The sequence below is a fragment of the Sorghum bicolor genome, chromosome 7 (assembly GCF_000003195.3).
Source record: "Sorghum bicolor cultivar BTx623 chromosome 7, Sorghum_bicolor_NCBIv3, whole genome shotgun sequence".
NCBI classification, from domain to species: Eukaryota; Viridiplantae; Streptophyta; class Magnoliopsida; order Poales; family Poaceae; genus Sorghum; species Sorghum bicolor.
The window spans coordinates 57,592,610-57,606,678 of record NC_012876.2 but is presented as its reverse complement, the minus strand read 5'-3'; the positions used below and the strand labels follow the sequence as shown (position 1 = coordinate 57,606,678).

Sequence of the window (14,069 nt, the reverse complement as noted above, 5' to 3'; positions counted from 1 at the left end):
TTAGACTCTATGATAGAGTCTGCATTGTGAGTGTCCTAATAGATTCGGCAGATAAGCACAAGTGAACATACTCGTATAAAATTTACCTTCCTTTTTATTAAGATACATTGTGTAGAAAAGGATAATCTCATCATTCTAAATGGGGAAAAGGGAAAACTCGTCATGTTAAGTGTATATATTTTAAATCTCACCAGTCCGATATTGGCGAGAGGAGTTGAAAGCCCAAGTTTGGTTTTGGTAATTAATGACACCAAGTTGCTAATGCCTTGTGTTTAAGTGATTTGAGTAGGCATAGCAACACATGTGATGAAGGTGCATGGTGGCATGGAAAGGTGGCCACATGACTATAAAGAGATGAAGCTTGACGTGGAGATCATGATGATAGACGAGGAGCAAAGTTATCAAGGCAAATGTATAAACATAGGATTTTACTTTTGCCGGTCTAAGATGAGTAGAGAAGTGATTGACCGGGTTTAGGATAGATAGCCGACTATCAAGAGGGGAAATCACGGTCATCTCTCGAATCAAGTGCTACTAGGTCCATATCTTGAGCATATGCATTACGATCTAGTAAAGTGCTAACTTAACTCCTTTGGATAAAAATGTTTGTGAAAAGCTAACACACTTACACCTTGGTGGTGGACACTTGTTGCTGTTAGCACATTTTCAAAGGAGGCGGAGTTCCTAGGGTTGAGAGGGGTGTGGGTTCCTCTCTCCTAAACCCTAAACCCTAAAGGTGCTTTTGAGAAAGCTAACACACTCGCAAGCTCGGCGGGATTCGGCGCTTTTGAGAAAAATAAGTGTATATTTTCTATTGCGCCGGTGGGAAATTTGGAGAAGTTGCGGGAGTGTTTTCTCAGTGAGAAACACTCACCGGACGCTGAGTGCGGAGGCACCGGACGCTGGCCTCAGAGTCCGGTGTGCTTGACCCTGCTAGGGTTGAGCACCGGACGCACTCTGAGAGCGTCCGGTGGTTAGCGTCCGGTGTGAGGGGTTTTTGCAACCCTCTCTGCGCACAAGTCCGGTGAGCACCGGACCGTCCGGTGCCCAGCGTCCAGTGTGAGGGGTTTTTGCAACCCTCTCTGCGCACGAGTCCGGTGAGCACCGGACCGTCCGGTGCCTAGCGTCCGGTGAGGTCGCGAGTTTGACAAACTCTCTGAGCATGAGTCCGGTGTGCACCGGACGTGTCCGGTGTGAACCTGCAGAGCGTCCGGTGTGTTGTAGGTGACCGTTAGGATCTGACACACGAGATTTAGGACGGACACGTAGCCAACTCCTGTGCACCGGACGCAGGGGGTCGAGCGTCCGGTGCTCACTTAGTAGCGTCCGGTGCCCCCGTTTTCAGCCCAGTGAAAACAGCCAACGGCTAGTTTCTTTGAGGAGCTTATAAATAGTTGGTGGCCGGCTTTGGGAGGTTATCTCTTGCACATTTGTTTACTTGAGACATACATTGAGCTAGAGAACACTCCCTTCACTCATCTCCTTGCTTGATTGCTTATCATAATGAGATTGAGTGAGATTCAAGTGCATTGCTTTGAGAGTTGCATTTAGTGGCACTTGTTTCTTGAGTTTGCTGCGGATTTCTTGTTACTCTTGGGTGTTTCCCGACGCCCTAGACGGCTTGGAGCAGCGATGGTGTTGAGTTTGTGATTGGAGATTGTTTCGAGCCTCACCAAGTTATTTGTGAGGGGTTCTTGAGCCTTCCCCGCGGGAGATCGCAAATTGGTTACTCTAGTGGATTGCTCGTGGCTCGGAGGATCCCCATCTTGTGAGTGGATGTGCGGCACCCGCTGAGGGTTTGGTTTTGGATTGCCAATTAGCTCGTGATCCATCAAGTGGGTGTATCGCCACAACGAGGAGTAGCTTGCCGGGAAGCAAGTGAACCTCGGTAAAAAATCTTGTGTCATCTCTTGCCGAGGATTCTCTTATAGTTGTGATTGATTGATTGATTGGCTATACTTCTACTCTACAACGTCGGTATAACAATCACTCACCTCTACTTTACTTTTGTGCATATCTTGCTAGTTGTGTAGCTTGTTTAGCTTAGTTCTTTGGTTGTTGTGCTTTAGTATTTAGCCTTGTACTAGTTTGTATAGGTGGCTTGCATAGTTTAGTTAAGCTAGTGCTAGAATTGCTTCGTCATTTGTTTTACTAACTCACTTGCTTAGTGAAGTTTATAAAAATTTTAAATAGGCTATTCACCCCCTCTAGCCATTTGGAGCTTTCAGGAGTATCAAACTTCCGATTCTGGAAAATTATTTGTTAAAAACAATTGAAAAATAAAGAAAACTCAACGTATTGTAACGAGCAATAGAACATGCAGGCCCAACAGGCCTAGAATCTTGGTCGGCCTAAATAACGAGCAACGAACGACGTCGAATGCTGGAAGATGCCTCGACCTGCTACAGGCAGCGGCCATTTTTCAGGTAAGAAGCAAGCGGGAAGCTCGTAAATTTTTACCAACTCCCAAATTAACCAGGCTTCCTCAAATCTCTCGGCGCCATTGTTTCTCGACACATGCAAACGAGGGCAATCTCCCTTCACTCGGCCGCTCTTTCTCCGTCCTCTCTGCCTTTCCCCAGGTAAGGGGGCAGAGGGAGAGAGACAAGAAAGTGGAAGTGGGGGAAAAAACCGTCGACCATGTCGACGGCCTTCTCCGACTTCGGTCCGCTCACGGAGCGGCGGCGCGTCGAGAGGCAGCGGCAGCAGCGTAGGCGCGTCATGCTCGCCGCCGGCGCCGCGTCGATCGTGCTTATCCTCATTGTCATGGGCGGCGCCGCCGTCGCGTACAACGCCAGCGTCCAAGACGAGTCGTCCTCGTCATCCTCGTCCCCTTCCTCCTCCTCCTCCTCCGGCGGCGGCGGCGGCGGCTCGGGTTCTAAGTCGAACCTTATCAGCGCGTCCAAGAGCGTCAAGATGATGTGCTCGCAGACAGACTACAAGGACGCCTGCGAGAAGAGCCTGTCCAAGGCGGCGGCGGCGGCGAACGCCAGCGCGTCGTCGCCCAAGGACATGGTCCGAGCCGCCGTGGCGGTGATCGGCGACGCCCTGGCGGACGCGTTCAACCGGTCGGAGGTGATCAAGAGCGACGACCCGCGCGTGAAGGCCGCCGTCGCGGACTGCAAGGAGATCTACCAGAACGCCAAGGACGACCTCGGGCGCACGCTCCACGGCATCGACGCCGGCGGCATGAACGGGGTCGCCAAGCACAACTACGAGCTCCGCGTCTTGCTCAGCGCCGTGATCGCGCACATGGAGACGTGCATCGACGGCTTCCCCGACGGCGGGCACCTCAAGAAGCAGATGACTGCCACGATGGAGTCCGGCAAGGAGCTGACCAGCAACGCGCTGGCCATCATCGAGAAGGCCTCGTCGGTTCTCGTCGCGCTCCACATCCCAGGGTTCACCGCCCACCGGAGGTTACTTGGCGACAACGACGAAGCAGAAAACATGGAGAATCAACCTGAAGTGAAACACTCGGGTATGTCCCTGGGCGAGCTCGAAGACGAAGCCATGGCAGCCGACAAGCGGAGGCTGCTCAAGGGCAACAACTTCCAGGCCAAACTCAGGCCCAACGTGGTGGTGGCCAAGGACGGCAGCGGCAAGTTCAAGACCATCAACGACGCGCTCAATGCCATGCCCAAGCAGTACACCGGAAGGTGCCGGCCAGTGCCTGAATCCACGCTCTTTTCTCATCGAAACCAGCAAAGGATCGAGATTGCACATGCACTGATGTCTGATGATGACCCTTTTCTGCCCTTTTGATTTCGTGCGTGAGACAGGTACCTGATCTACGTGAAGCAAGGGGTGTACCAGGAGTACGTGACCATCACCAGGGCGATGGAGAACGTGACCATGTACGGCGACGGCGCCATGAAGACCGTCATCACCGGCAGCCGGAACTTCGCCGACGGCCTCACCACCTACAAAACCGCAACCTTCAGTACGTAAGACGAAAGCAAGCATCACCGTCCTCACCGCCGTTTGCATGCGATGCGATGCGACGCCTCTTGTTTCGTACGCGTGGCCTCGAATCTCTAACAGACGCGCGGTTATGGTCTGGTCGCTGCAGACGTGCAAGGCGACGGGTTCATCGCCATCGCGCTGGGGTTCCGGAACACGGCGGGCGCGGCGAAGCACCAGGCGGTGGCGCTGCTGGTGCAGTCGGACAGGTCCATCTTCCTCAACTGCCGCATGGACGCGTACCAGGACACGCTGTACGCGCACTCCAAGGCGCAATTCTACCGCAACTGCGTCATCTCCGGGACCATCGACTTCGTCTTCGGCGACGCGGCGGCGGTGTTCCAGAACTGCATCCTGCTCCTCCGGCGGCCGCTGGACAGTCAGCAGAACATCGCGACGGCGCAGGGCCGCGCCGACGGCCGCGAGAGCACGGGCTTCGTCTTCCAGTACTGCCGCTTCGCCGCCGAGGCGGGGCTCAGGGACGCGTCCCGCCCGCCCATCCGGAGCTACCTCGCCCGGCCATGGCGGGAGTTCTCGCGCACGCTCATCATGGAGTCGGAGATCCCGGCCTTCATCGACAAGGCAGGGTACCTGCCGTGGAACGGCGACTTCGGGCTCAAGACGCTGTGGTACGCCGAGTACGGCAACAGGGGCCCCGGCGCCGACACCGCCGGCCGCGTCGCCTGGCCTGGGTACAAGAAGGTGATCAGCAAGGAGGAGGCCGACAAGTTCACCGTGCAGAACTTCTTGCACGCCGAGCCGTGGCTCAAGCCCACGGGGACGCCGGTGAAGTACGGCTTCTGGGCGTGAGCCGTGAGGACATTCCTTTCCTGTGGCACGATTTGATGCTGCATCGGGATCGGAGGAGAGCAGAGGAGGACGCGATGAAGCAGAGGAGGAGGCCATCTTCTATGCCTAATTTGCCTATGCATGGTGATGGTGGATCACTAATCTTCAGCTGTTGGGCGCATTTTGATCCACGGAAGGACGAGACAAGGTGCTGTGATGCTGAGTTGCTGACCATAATCCCTATCACTTGTACACAAGTATGTATATGCATTGGTTTGGATGCTGTACATGTATTGATGTATCAGATTTTCTTGTTCAGTGTACCATATTATGAGTTGCAAAAGCAGTAAAGAGGATAGGCGATACCTAGAGGCCGAAGAACTGATTTGCTTTTTTTTTTCTTAAAAAAAAAAGAAACTGCTGATTTGCTGATGCAGAATCACAGGACTTCACAACTTGTAGCGTGAAAATTAACTCTCTACGAGCTCCCTGGTCAGGTCATTTCAGTCTTCTTCAGAGGGAGTTTGTCCATTCTACACAAGTTCTGAAAAATAGTATGCAGTTTTCTGAACTTGTACAACATTTGAGAAGTCTAACAGATGCACTGCTAACTGCTGCTCCTCTGTTGTCAGAACAAAACATGAGACAGATAGTACCCAAAGAAAGAAAAGACTGAATCTCCGCCATTTCCACACACTGGTCCAATCAAACAACTAATTAACCCACCATTTCCCTTACATTCTCCTCCACAGATACCATGTAGTAATAATAGGACTATTGTGCTAGTATATATAGTAGTAGGCGTATACGGTTACAATACTACACGGCTACACCCATCAAGGTTGAAGGATCAAGCAAGTGATCAGGACGTGAGGCCGGCGGTGTACTTGACGCCGGTGGGCGGCAACCACATGTTGCCCTCGATGAACTGCGCGACGGTGAAGTTGCCGGCCTCGGCGGCGCTGGTCATGACGTGGAACCCTGGCCACTTGACCCTGGCGGCGACGCCGGCGCCGGGGCCGGTGTTGCTGTACTCCCCGTAGTAGAGCGTGTCGAGCGCGAAGTCCCCGTCCCACGCGAGCCACCCCTCTGGGCGCACCAGGTCGCCGATGTAGGACTGCATGAACACCACCCGCGAGTACTGCTTCCACGGCCGTCCAAGGTACGTCTGCGTCTGCGTCGGCGGCGCAGCCGCGGCGGCGGCGGTGGCGTTGTTGAGGAGGAGCTCGGGGTGGGCGGAGACGTTGCAGAACTGGAAGGCGAATCCGGTGGTCATGTTGGCGTCGAGCCTGCCCTGCGCGGTGACGGAGTTCTTCTGGTCGGGGAGCGGGCGGCGCGGGAGGAGGGAGCAGTTCTGGAACACGGCGGCGGCGTTGCCGAAGACGAAGTCGACGGTGCCCGTGACGCGGCAGTCGCGGTAGAAGTGGCGGAGCGAGTGCGCGTACAGCGTGTCCTGGTAGCCCTCGAAGCCGCAGCGGTAGAAGACGGAGAGGTCCGAGTCGCACCGCAGCGCCACGGCCTGGTGCTTGGACGGGCCCGCCGTGTTCTCGAACGTCAGGTCACGCGCGATGAAGCCCTTGCCGCTCACAGCTGCAGAGCGAAAAAAAAAAGGATCGAAAATTGCGTCAGATTGGTGGTTGGCACAGCAGCACAGGCACAGTAGGCAGCTAGGTCGGCAAATGCCCATCAGAAGAGTCTCCATGACTCCATGCATGCGCCATGTGCTCTGCTCGGTACCTCACCTGTGGGTGCGCCACCCCTACTACGTACAGTACTAGTACAGGTCTACAGCACAGAACAGAACAGGCCGTGAGGTGATCGAATGGATCTTGTCTGACAGGGGAGACAAAAGGGCCCACAGGTCATATGGACAAGTACGCTAATTAATTCGGCCATGCTGCACAACAGCTATCTGACTACTAATGTACTGTAAAGCACAAACCAGCTGGTTTTGTTGCTTGGTAGCCGTTCCACTGGGCTGGGCCAAAAGCCCCAAAACGATCCATAGAAACATCAATCCTATGCATGCAACGCAAAATTGTTTCGTTTCCTAGATCACAAGGCGAATTGGGGTGAAAGATGCACATACGCGCGGCGTGTGCCTTGTTTAGTTCCGAAAACTGAAAAGTTTTCGGAACTGTAGCACTTTCGTTTGTTTGTGGTAAATATTGTCCAATCATATACTAACTAAGGTCAAAAGATTTGTCTCGCGATTTACAGTCAAACTGTGTGATTAATTTTTATTTTCGTCTATATTTAATGCTTCATGCATGTGCCGCAAGATTCGATGTGACAGAAAATCTTAAAAACTTTTTGGATTTCGGGGTAAACTAAACAAGGCCGTGGTCATCATACTCATACGGACTCTCGAGTAGCAGGCGACGCAAGCAGCAGATCCGCGGTGCAGTGGCATTTTTTTTTCTGCCCGAGCTAGGATGGAATCATTGTTGCGTCGGTGCGGTCCTGGTGGCTCAAGCAGTGGAGCTCTGCTCCGTCGATCCCCTCGGCAGATGGCTTGTTGTGCTTGTGCCTGGAGCTGGAGCCTGATAGGGTTAGGGTGCGCTGGCCCTTGACCGGAGGAGAGGCCGAGCCCATGCATGGACAGTTGGGCCTTATTTACTTCCAAAAAATTTTACAAAATAAAAATAGTAACTTTCGTTTGTATTTGACAAATATTGTCTAATTATAGACTAACTAGGCTTAAAAGATTCGTCTCGTCAATTCCGATCAAACTGTGTAATTATTTTTAATTTTTATCTATATTTAATACTTCATGCATACGTCTAAAGATTCATGTGACGAGGAATCTGGAAAATTTTACAAAATTTGTCAGGAAGCCTAGGATACGGAGGCCTGGCATGCTTGTGTATCCCAACCACTCCGAAATCCAGAACTGGTCCGGTGTTAATGCTGCACGTTGGCAGTGTAGTTAAGGCGGGGGCCGGTGAGGATGCATGGTGGCACTACTGTCTACTGCACGGTGCACAGCCCATGCTTGTTTTTCGTGGAAACTTCCGGCTCGCCGCACACAGCAGCACGCGATGGCGCGGCACGGGAACTGTGTGCGCCGCAGGCAGCTGCCCGTAAGTGATGAGACGGTCCATACCAGAGGCAACGAAATAACTACTGGTAATAAGGCCTTGTTTAGTTCCCAAAAAAATTTTGCAAAATTTTTCAGATTCCCCGTCACATCGAATCTTTAGACACATGCATGAAGTATTAAATATAGATAAAAATAAAAACTAATTCCACAGTTTGGTCGAAATTGACGAGACGAATCTTTTGAACGTAGTTAGGCCATGATTGGACAATATTTGTCAAATACAAACGAAAGAGCTACAGTGTCGATTTTGCAAAATATTTTGGAACTAAACAAGGCCTAAGCCTTTGCAGCTAAGTTCGCAGAACATAGGCTACGACATTCTAATAAAATATGAAACGTAGGGTATATAGCTTCGTCTCGTTTCTTTTTAAATTGCGGAACGTGTTCTACTTTCTAAAGGAACGTGTTTGGGACGTAGTGGTTGGCTCAAGTAGTTTTACGTGTTGTTTTGAACCAAATGAGTTCGATTCCTAGCGTGATATAGTTTACTATTATATTTTTATTTCATTTAGAGCTGTCCAACTCCAACCTTAAGGCTCATGGCAGGTCTAGGCCAATGAGTCAATCACCATCTAGATTTTTTGCCGACCGTTCACGGACGGGCACGGCGCAGTATACACACACCACGAAGTTCCATAGTCGCTTGAGACTGACGTTCCTATGATTGCTTCTATATATGATTCGTGTTCTACCGTATTTGGAAACGATGTTCTATGATGTTCTCGTTTCACGTTTCGAGACTAAATTCTCGGAACGGAGAACGTACCCATGTTCACCCATGTTTCCGTACTCCGCCTGCTAAGGGCAAGGCTCCTGAAACTTTCGAACCAGCATGGTGCTTCTCTGTATCCATGTTTGGCATTGGTACGGCGCGGTCAGCACCAGGCCACCCCTCGGTTGGTATTGGTACCGCGCCGGCCGACCCGTGCTACTGCTTTGCTTTGCCTTGCCTTGCCTTGCCGGTGATCCCACATACTACTAGTATGGCCTGCAGCTTGCTACCATGCCTGACGTGCACCGCAACGTACGGTTGGTCGTCGTAGCCATACCGCAGTGCAATGCAATGATGGCACCTTGACCATCTTTCTTACGTCAGACAGACGCCTAAATACAGCACGTCGTACGCCCTACATACTTATGAAGCTGGTAATGTAATCTTAGTGAGCTTACCCCAGGTGAATCTATCTAGGTCTTGTTTAGTTCACCCCGAAAATCAAAAAATTTTCAAGATTTCCCGTCACATCAAATCTTACGGCACATGCATTAAACATTAAATATAGATGAAAACAAAAACTAATTACACAGTTTGTCTGTAAATCACGAATCGAATCTTTTGATCTAGTTAGTCTATAATTGGACAATATTTGCCACAAACAAACAAAAGTGCTACAGTTGTGAAATTAAAAAAAAATTGGCATCTAAACGAGGCCTAGCTTACCAAAGTAAAGAACTTGGAGTAGTCCTATATTGCTAGCGCTCTCATCGTTAGTAGTTTTGGCTTTGACCATGCATTTGCGTATTCAATTCATGCATGCATGCAATGGACCACAATATGATCCTCTATGCTCCTACGATGTACTACTACTGTCTGCCATCAAGTCGATCTTGAGCTTGTTGTCAATGCAAAGACCCCTCTACGTTAAATGAATCTAAGCATGGTCGAGTTTTTAGGAAATTTAATTATTATATTTGAGAGCAGAAGTGAGGAACAGTTAGGCGGAGGCACATGGCATGCTGCACTGTGCACTCACCGACGGTGGCGCTGCGGTAGGTGGTGTAGCCGTCGACGTAGCTGCGGTGGCCGGAGATGACCGTGACGCCCATGCCGTCGCCGACCAGCATCAGGTTCCACTTCTTCTTCTTCACCTCCACCGTCTCCCTGTACACGCCCTTCTTCACGTAGATCACGTGCCGCGCCGCGCTCTGCGACGGCGCCGCATCCACGGCCGCGCTCACCGTCGTGAAGTTGCCGCTCCCGTCCTGCGCCACCACGGCGTCCACCGCCAGGCCCCCGGGCCCCACGGGCATCTGCAGCAGCCGCCGCTCCCTCGCGCGCACCCACCGTGGCGGCGGGGCGGCGGCGCCGAGCGCGCCGCGGCGAGAGGAGGCCGACGACGCCGCGACTGCTTCCTCGGCCGCGACTGCTTCCTCGGCCGCGACCTGGCCGAGGCCGTCGGCGAGGAGCGAGGTGACGGCGTCGAGCCCCGTGGCGACGAGCGAGGCCAGCGGGGAGCCGGTCTCGTCCAGGCCTTCCTTGCAGGTGTCCTGGTTCCCGAGCGCGCCGCTCAGCCAGGACCGCAGGTCGGACCGGTCGTCGCCGGTGCCGACGACGCGGCCACCCGCCCCCGCCCCCGCCCCGGCGCTGGCGGGGCTGTAGCCGTCCGAAGAGGAGGTGGTTGTGGACATGGACCACGACAGCTCGTCGGAGGAGAGGTCGAGGAGGTCGAGGCAGTCGGCGACGGCGGAGGACAGGCGGAGGTCGCCTGCGCCGCCCCCGAGGATGCCTCCGCCGACGCTGATGGGGAACGACGAGATGATGGACGCCACGTCCCTGATCGCGTCCAGCGTCTCGCGCAGCGTCGAGATCAGCCCCGCCGAGCCGCCGCCGCCCTCCTCCTCCCTTGCCTTCGCCACCGGCGAAGGTCTCTGCGGGTGTGCATTGTTCAGGGGAGGAAGCAGGGACGAGGCGCTGGCAGCGGCCAGCAGCAGGGAGAGCACGAGGAGGAGGAGCTGAGGTGCTGTGGCGCGCGGAAACGTCGACGTCGACGTCGACGCCATAGTTGGTGCTAGCTAGCTAGCTACCGGGGCTGCGAGAGTGAGTGTGTCGGCTCGGCTAGGCTGTGGGTTCCTGCATGCTCCGGAGGATGGGTTTTATAGAGCATAATAATAATCCAACCGAGCACGGGCAACTGTTTTCTTTGAAAGCAACAGTTTGGGCATGTGTGGTGTCGCTGAAGAGAACAGGGTAGGGTAGGGAGGACAGGAAACGGGGTTTTCGTCGTACAAGAAAGAGGCTTTGGAGGCTTCCTCCTCGCTGCACTAGGATTCGTTACAGGTGCTTTTCAGGTCATCAGGTGTGTAGCCCGTCGGTTGCTTACTTCTGCCCTGATCAACAACTTTAAAGCATGCAGGCGGTCGGTAAGCAAAACATAAGCAAACATTGTAGGACGTTTGTCCGTCGTTTGATGACCATCCTTCCTTAACTGATTCAGAGTTTTGTACATACCCAGTCTGTATACAGGTATAGTAGAGCACAGTGACCAAAAGGGTCGTCGTCCAGCCACCCAGAGGTGAGCGGGCAGTGCAGTACAGAACCCGGATCGGCCATTCCCCGGCCTCGCAGTACACATGAAAGCTGCCTAGAGCTTGTGGCACAGTGGCAGTGGCATGCATGTGCTGCTCGCCCCCTACACGCGGCGCTGCTCTTTCTGGGCCTTGATTAGTTCTGAAAAATTTCGCAAAATAGAAATAGTAACAATTTCGTTTGTATTTGATAAATATTATCCAATCATAGACTAACTAGACTCAAAAGATTCATCTCGTCAATTCCGATCAAACGGTGCAATTAGTTTTTATTTTCGTCTATATTTAATACTTTATGCATACGTCTAAAGATTTGATGTGACGGAGAATCTGAAAAATTTTGCAAAATTTGTTGGGAACTAAACAATGCCCTGATTATTCTCATGCTCTCTCGTGCAGTCGTACTGTCTGTGTGCCTGGCTGCCGGTGCCGTCCATCCTTCGGCGGGAAGCAAGAAGCTGAGCGTCAGCTACCCACAGGCCACTGCCCACAGCGCCTTGGATCGATTGCAGCCTGCGGCGCTTGGCTTGGATGCGTGCGCGCTTCCAAACCGCGTTCTTGTGCGTGTAAAGCAGCACGCGAGAGCGACAGCGAGGAAGCGAGCCTTTTTGTGCTAGGCCTTGTTTAGTTCACCCTGAAAACCAAAAAGTTTTCAAGATTTCCCGTCACATCGAATCTTGTGGCACTTGCATGAAACATTAAATGTAGACGAAAATAAAAACTAATTACACAGTTTAGCTGTAAATCACAAGACGAATCTTTTGATCCTAGTTAATCCATGATTAGATAATATTTGTCACAAACAAACGAAAGTGCTACAGTACCGAAAAGTTTTCATTTTTCGGAACTAAACAAGGCCCTAGACGCGGTGCTGCGGTGGGGAGCGCGGATGAGTTGCCTTTTGGGCATTCGGCCAGATCAGCCAGACCAATCGCTTCTGTTATTTGCCCCCTCCCTCGATTGATATCCCAGTTAACTCGGCTCAGTCTTGCGATGCCAACTATGTTACGTGCAAGGCCCATTAGCGGCTAATGGTTAATTAGCTAATAATTTACTAGTAAAGTCCTGTTTAGATATCAGAGGATAATAGTTACAGTAGCTGCTAATAATTGGTTTCCTTGGATCCAAACAGATCTAGCTTATAATTTTAGCTCATTGTTAGCTCATACAACACTAGCGCGCTCAACAATGCTAGCTAATAGCCGCTAATATTAGTTATGACCTATTTGTTAGCTAATTACTAGCTTACCTCAAACTAGCTAATAGCGCCTAATATTAGAGGTGACCTGTTATTAGTTAGCTAAGATCAGCTCCAAGAGCCTTTCTAAATCTCACTCTCTAAATCATCGTTTGGAGAGCCATCTGTATAAAAATCGTTCTCCATAAGTTTTCACTCTCCAACCATTTTTCTATATCTCATTCGCACTCTAGAGAGCCATTCTCATTTTCTATTTTTGGTTAGCTAAAAATCCACAATAAAAGATGACTATATTTAGATGACCATTCTAAAGCTATTGGAGTGTAGTTTTTTTACTAAAGTCTCTATTCTTATCATTTTAAAAAAAGATATAGAGAGTCTTTAGAGATACTCTAACTATTAGCAACTAATCGGTCCAAATAGGGTATAATATTAGCTACTATTAACTAGTTTTTAGTCGAACTCGTGAAATAATCGTTAGTTAGGTATTCAACTAACAATTAGCTAAGCTATTAGCTAGACCTAGGTCAAGTAAACTATTAGCTAGACCTAGGTCAAGAAGCTAATTAAGGCATGTTTATATCTGTTGAACTAATAACTAGTTGCTAAAATTTAGCCCTTGAGAATCCAAACACGTGGACTAATGGATGAGCCAGACTTCCACGGTCTCAACTAGCTGTTAGAGCAAGAATATTAAGCGTTTTTCAACCGGCGAAATGACATGCACGTCATACAAAAGCAGCCATGTTAGGGCGTCTGCAATGGTGTTCAAATTGCTAGCTATTTCATCTTGGGAAGAATATTATTGGCTCTCAATAGCAATTTGCAAATAGCTAGCTTAGAAAGTTGCTAGCTATTAGGAAGTCGCTAGCTATTGTAGAGAGTATTGTGAGAGTTATTTTTAGAAGATCGTGCTAGATTAGCTATTTATGAGTCGCTAGCTATTTGATCACTCTCCTCGATAGCCAATGAGAGTGCTACTTTTTTTATTATTTTTATACATCATCTCGCTAGCTATTTATAAAGTGCTATTGAGAGCCAATAGAATTTCTCCTAGCTAGCTAGGATGACCTTAGGAGAGAGAAGGGAGAGCGGGCGTTAAGGTCTTCGTCAGCTGCAGCACATGTTAAAAAAAAAAAGAAGTTCTTTTTACTTTCTCTTACCCAATCCGATACAGTTTACAATGAAAGGATTAAATACTTATGTCTAGTAGAGCCATTCAAATAGCCAACCTATAATTCTAATTGATTGTATTGCTGGCTGTATATGACATGGCAGATGGCACTGTGCTACAGTCTTCAACTGACTAATTATTAACATTGCTCTTAGCTAACTACTAGTCCATCCAACCTAGCTACGAGGTGTTTTAGCGATCGAAAAGAGAGAGCGCATAACCCTTAGTCCCGTCAACATCCGCTCAGCTAGACGCTACTCTATCATCTTGCGCTGCCTCGTTCGTTTGAGTTTATCAGCCAAATCTACCAGTCATTCAGCAGTATTTTTTTCTCTCAGTAAATCAGCTAGCAGTATTTTTTACCATAGCTTATTGAATAAAGCGGGCCTGCCTATACTGCTCGCCGAGTCCTACGCCGACATTGATTTCTCCTCGCTCGGCTCCGATTCATCCTTGCCGGCAGCTGCACATTTCTCGACGTCCTCGTGCCAATTCCTACGCCACCGAGTTTGCTACACGGCTCTACGAGTTTGCTCCGC

At 50.6% G+C, this 14,069-nt stretch overlaps 2 protein-coding genes across 3 annotated transcripts; one reads left to right on the top strand and one right to left on the bottom strand.

Moving 5' to 3' along the window:
* On the top strand, positions 2,542–5,121 carry LOC8077876 (pectinesterase). Of its 2 annotated transcripts, none has more exons than XM_002445546.2 (3): positions 2,542–3,659; positions 3,783–3,943; positions 4,073–4,875. In XM_002445546.2, the coding sequence occupies exons 1-3, from the start codon at positions 2,641–2,643 to the stop codon at positions 4,771–4,773; spliced, it is 1,881 nt and encodes a 626-aa protein (XP_002445591.1). In that variant the 5' UTR covers positions 2,542–2,640; the 3' UTR covers positions 4,774–4,875. The 2 variants fall into 2 exon arrangements, with proteins under 2 accessions (XP_002445591.1, XP_021320358.1); XM_021464683.1 differs by having other exon boundaries at positions 2,585–3,659; positions 3,783–3,947; positions 4,073–5,121.
* Positions 5,412–10,982, bottom strand: LOC8077875 (pectinesterase). Its single transcript, XM_002444403.2, has 2 exons — positions 9,607–10,982; positions 5,412–6,342 (listed from the first exon to the last, which is right to left on the bottom strand). The coding sequence occupies exons 1-2, from the start codon at positions 10,631–10,633 to the stop codon at positions 5,615–5,617; spliced, it is 1,755 nt and encodes a 584-aa protein (XP_002444448.1). The 5' UTR covers positions 10,634–10,982; the 3' UTR covers positions 5,412–5,614.